Raw genomic sequence first — 5,000 nt, forward strand, 5'->3', positions numbered from 1 at the left:
GACAACAGCTACAGATTCTGCCAGCGGAGAACAGAAAGCCAAACGAGTTGAGGTCAAGAAGGAAGACAGGAAGAGCCAGGAACGATCGCGGCAGAGCTGTGAGGGAACGAAGAGCACAAGTCCAGAGAATAATCAGAAAAGACGCCCACTCTTTCTTACTGCTTGTCATATGGTGACTCTAAATCCGCTGAAAATGACTGACTTCGCTGGAACGCCACTTCCAGGTAGTGAATTATTCTAATTACGTGTAGTTCCATCATCTGGGTGAGTGTAGCCCTGGGAGAGGACTGTTCATGATGACTTTGATGTTTTGGACAACCTTAGCGGAAGTTCTCTTTAGAGTCAAGTGGTGATTTAACTTCCGCTCAGGTTGTCGAAAAGTCGGTCAATCCCATCCTAAACAGTCCTTTTCAGGATTACTCTCACCCGGATGATCCTAACTAAGTACTTAACTTTTAAGTACTTGAAAAGACTGGGTAAGTGTAATAATTCATCATGAAATAATTAATGTTATAATTAATGTATCAATAATAATTATATGATATAATTACGTGTTATATAAATATATGATGGTATGCTGCAACTATGATATGATAGATATGTCATAATTTCAGAATTATAATTTTGAGATGACTCCTTGGTTTAAACCATTTAAAATGAATTAGGCAGGGTTCTTTTTGCCATTAAACATGAAAATTCTGAAAACTATTTGCGGTTTGTAGTAGGCAAGATGCATAATTTCTCTAATAATTCCTGTTTGGCATCAACAGCAAACGGCAGGGTGCTGCTTGTCATGATACAATCAACATCGTTGTTTTCTCTTTTGTTTCTTTTTACAACTTTGTCAAAAACTGTGGCTAACACGCAACAAAAATGAGCTAAAATCAAGTAGCTCGCTGCTGTTTATTGAAAAAGGGAAAAGATATATATGCAACTTCGGTTTCCTTTTTAAGTTTCTACCTTGAGGTTATGCAGTCCTTCATGCAAACAATATGAACGCCTTGAGTTTGTAAATTGGATATGATACAGATCTGACGCGAATATTCTATACGACTTATTTAACGTCAGCATTTACATTAATGTATCATAGGCATTTTTGGTGATTCAAGACATGTCAACAGGGTAAATCGGAAGAAACGTTTATGTAAAGGAGGAGAAGTCAGATATCAGATATTGATTAATAGAAGTTATCTTTTGTTTTCCCATCATAAATTATTGAGTCTTATAAGAATTATCAAAAAGCTGCACCCCTTTGTAAAAGAATGATTGCTGCGTGTACTTTAGATTCACTTTTTCTAAAACTAACTTTTCATTGTTTCTTGTGTCATAATTATGAATGCGAGAGTTGCAAAGCTGAAAGTAAAGATATCTGAGCACATCGTTTTTAATCATGAGTCCATGAGGAGGATCCTCACTATGCGCTATATCCTTGAGTCAAACTTTTCGCTTGTCTTTCTATTTTTAGAACTAACCCTTCAGCAGGAGACACCAATTTACATCAATTTGCACACGTTTGTGCTATTTTTGTCTTTGTTTAACAATAACTGTATTCTGATCGGCCATTCTAAACAGTTCGTACAGAGCGGAAGAACTCGTGGCGTTCTGAAAATAAAAAGATATGTGCAAATGTTGACTCATACACCTTTTTTCGAAATGGCCCCCATTTAAATATTCTTTTGTTTTTATTCAAATTAGCCCTTGATGCTTCGTTCCTAAGCTTAGATTTTGCCTTGAACGAGGCATCAAGGTCCAATTTAAATAAAAACAAAAGAACATCTAAATGGCGGCCATTTTGGAAAAAGGTGTATAGGGCTTGTACGGGAGAGGCAATATGCTACTCATGGGTCCCTGTCTCTATAGACAATTCCAATGCTTTGTAATCCTTTTTGCATCTCTCAAGTAGGTTTCTTGGGTGTCATTGGCGGAGACAAAAGAAGAAAACGGAAGGTAATTAATCGTATCTCTGAAACTTTCACCTCTCATATTTCTAAAATCAAAATTTATGAACTGTTTTCGGGATTTTCCGAGGTTAAAATGTCTATAAAAATCGACGTTTCGATCAGGTTTACTGGTCTTCTTCAGGTTGTTAAAAAAAATTCAATGTGGCGGATCGCGGATCATTCACGTCGTGTAATGGTCACGAAACGACATGTGCGGTTACCAAGTTGAACATCAAAAAACGATCCGCCATATTGAAATTTTTTTAACAACCTGAAGAAGACCAGTAAAACTGATCGAAACGTCGATTTTTATAGACATTTTAACCTCGGAAAATCCCGGAAACAGTTCATAAATTTTGATTTTAGGAAGGTAATTAATCAAGTATTTTATTTTAATGCAAAATTTTGCTTTTCCATCAATTTGGATTCATTATTATTCTTGGCATATATACTATTTCTTTGATTTGGGATTTTTTTTTTGGGTGGGGGGAGGGGGGGGGGGGGTGAAATAAATGTATGTATTTGAAGTGCAGGTTAAAGACGAAACATAAAAGTGATCATCAGTCCTTTTACGGGAACACATGAGCCCAACAAATTGACCTGCTCCCAACTGAGTGGCTTCAATGTCCAGTTAGTAGATAGCCTCTTCCAGGCTCCCAGATGATTTGGAAAGAGAAAAAAAATGCGTGCGAAAAATGAGTGGGGGCTTGGGTCGAGGCGAGGCCCCTTGCCTCGACCCAAGCCCCACTCGCTTTTTCCACACTGTTGTTTTCGTTTTCCCATCTGTCTGGGAGCCTGGAACAGAGTAGTTCGTAGAGCATTGCACCAGCATCACGAAGTTCATGGGTTCGAATCCCGTCCCGTCGTCGTCGTGTACACAAACGCAACTTCGTTGGAATTTGAAGCATTCCTAGTAGACCTTAAATCACACAGTTATGTTCGACAATGACACTCTTCTCTATTCCCACGCTATCTTCTTTGTAATGAGGTGACTAAACTTGATGACCTCCTGTGCAACAACAGTTTGTTGGAAGTAGCACAACGTAATACTTTACTTCGAATTTGTTTTGTTAAAAGTCAGTTCTAGTGCGATATCAAACTTAACCCTGCACTCCACAACACCAGTTTCTTGTTATAATAATTTTTTTATTCATTTGTATGTTCGTTTTCTTTTCTTAGCTTGAACCAGTTGAAGAGGAAAATATGCTCAGCAAAAGACAAAGAATGATGACAGAGGTTTTGAAAGACGTTTGCAACAACTCGTCGTTCGTCTCCACATTTGGTCATATGGTTGCTATTTGTCACGCACGAATACCATTTATTCAGCTTCGCGAAGAGGTAAAAGCATAGCCAGCTTGCTCGTTATTAACTTCTGTCGGCTAGGATTCATACTTCAGTGGGTAACCGTACATTGACAGGCATACAAAATAGTGTTTCCTCATTTTTCCAGCAATTTCAAGTTGTTTCAAAAGGTTTTTATAGACTTATTTCTTGCTGTTAGGAAATCAGATGAAAATAATAATCTTCTGCGCATTCATTGTGTAATTTAATTATAAGATTTTTGTGGCCTTGAAACGGTGTACATTTAGAGCGTGCGCATAAAAAGCAATAGGTCTGCCTATATAACCTGTAAAATGCCTGGGCAGTGAGGTCAGCATGTCGTAACAAGTTTAACTCCAGACGGTCTCACTGCCATGTTTTGGTCAGGTCGCTGAGTCTTCGAATACCGATCTCTACTAGATCCTTATTATACGAATCAAACCTTTCCGTAGCCTCCCACGCAAACGTTCTTACGGGTTCGTCACGCAATCATTCCTCGTCACGCAATCATTCCTTCCCCACGAATGATTGCGTGACGAACCCGTAAGAACGTTTGCGTGGGAGGCTAACCTTTCCGGAGGTGCCTTCTCAAACTCATTTTTCCCTTTTATCAAAGATTTTTTTTGTCATTTGTCGTCAGCTTGGTCGACACAAGATCATTTACCAAGGTCTGACCTCAGAAGCAAGTGTCGGTCTAGCAGTAAGGCTATCCAACCTTCCCCTCCCTAAGGACTGTGACCCAACACTGGTGTCCTCACTGCATCCAAGCGTCCTGGACTGTGTCTTACGATTCCCTTGGGAATCACAACGAACATGTCTCTTGGAAATGATCATAGATAACTGTCCCCTGGAAGGAATGTCAGCCAGCGAGAGGGGTGGCACGAGACACATATTGTTCGAGTATAGCACGGAGGAGAGGGTTGGGGAGAAAAATACCGAAAACAAGGGAGAGGATGGTGGGGAGAACTGGGCCAGGTCTGTTGTGAATAAATTGTTGGATGACTGGTGCAGCGTCTGCAAGCTGTACCAACATGCTGTGGAACTGGATGCCTTTCTCAAAGGTTAGTATACTGATTTTGGTTTTACTTTGCAAAACACGTGCTCATCAAATAACAGACACTGAGGTGTTTAGTTGGTGGTTTTTACAGCGAAGGGAGCAAACAGCAACATGATCAGAATTTGAAACAAATGAACTATGCAAAATCTCGATTTTTTTTCCTGTTTTCTCGTTGCTTTCTTTCCATAATGCATCGCACTTTCTACCAGAATGCACTGCGCAGCAACCAGAATGCATTGTTCTACCTTTATCTGTCAACAATAATTTAACTACAGCCAAACTACTACTGTTAGTTTTCAATGACAAAAGTGAAGAAGATGGTGTTGTTCTTTGTTCACCCTTCTGTAAATCAATGTCAAACTCGATGTGAACGGAACTCCCACCAACAAAAAAATAACGCTCTCAGTGGCGCCCGTGATTGCCATAGCAGTCCCTTTGTCTTGTGGAAACAATTCATAATTATTGTTGCATTAATTAACATAACTACGCTTGCTATAAAATACAAACAAATAACGCTAACCCTTACAAATACTTTATTGCTCATAATAAGCATCAAATGCTTAGACTTAACCCTGTAAAGCCCGAGTAAAATCGTCTGCCTTAGACTGAGTAAAATCTAGAAGTGGCCACTGGGACTTAAAGACAAACAAAACAGACAAAATTGGGCTTCCATTTCACAATGG

General features: G+C 39.3%; 1 protein-coding gene across 3 annotated transcripts in view; it reads left to right on the forward strand.

Annotated features, from left to right (window-relative positions):
- Positions 1-5,000, forward strand: part of LOC137984035 (mediator of RNA polymerase II transcription subunit 14-like) — a 55,376-nt gene that overhangs the window by 17,686 nt on the left and 32,690 nt on the right. For 2 of the 3 annotated variants that reach the window (XM_068831246.1, XM_068831244.1), the window contains exons 20-23: positions 1-224; positions 1,901-1,947; positions 3,120-3,278; positions 3,901-4,321. The exon at positions 1-224 is cut by the window's left edge and continues 98 nt beyond it. In XM_068831246.1, coding sequence (XP_068687347.1) covers positions 1-224; positions 1,901-1,947; positions 3,120-3,278; positions 3,901-4,321 — 851 coding nt within the window. The remainder of the gene's footprint in view (positions 225-1,900; positions 1,948-3,119; positions 3,279-3,900; positions 4,322-5,000) is intronic. The other variant, XM_068831245.1, reaches the window with a different exon arrangement.

Source organism: Montipora foliosa, chromosome 13, assembly GCF_036669935.1.
Source record: "Montipora foliosa isolate CH-2021 chromosome 13, ASM3666993v2, whole genome shotgun sequence".
Classification (NCBI taxonomy): Eukaryota; Metazoa; Cnidaria; class Anthozoa; order Scleractinia; family Acroporidae; genus Montipora; species Montipora foliosa.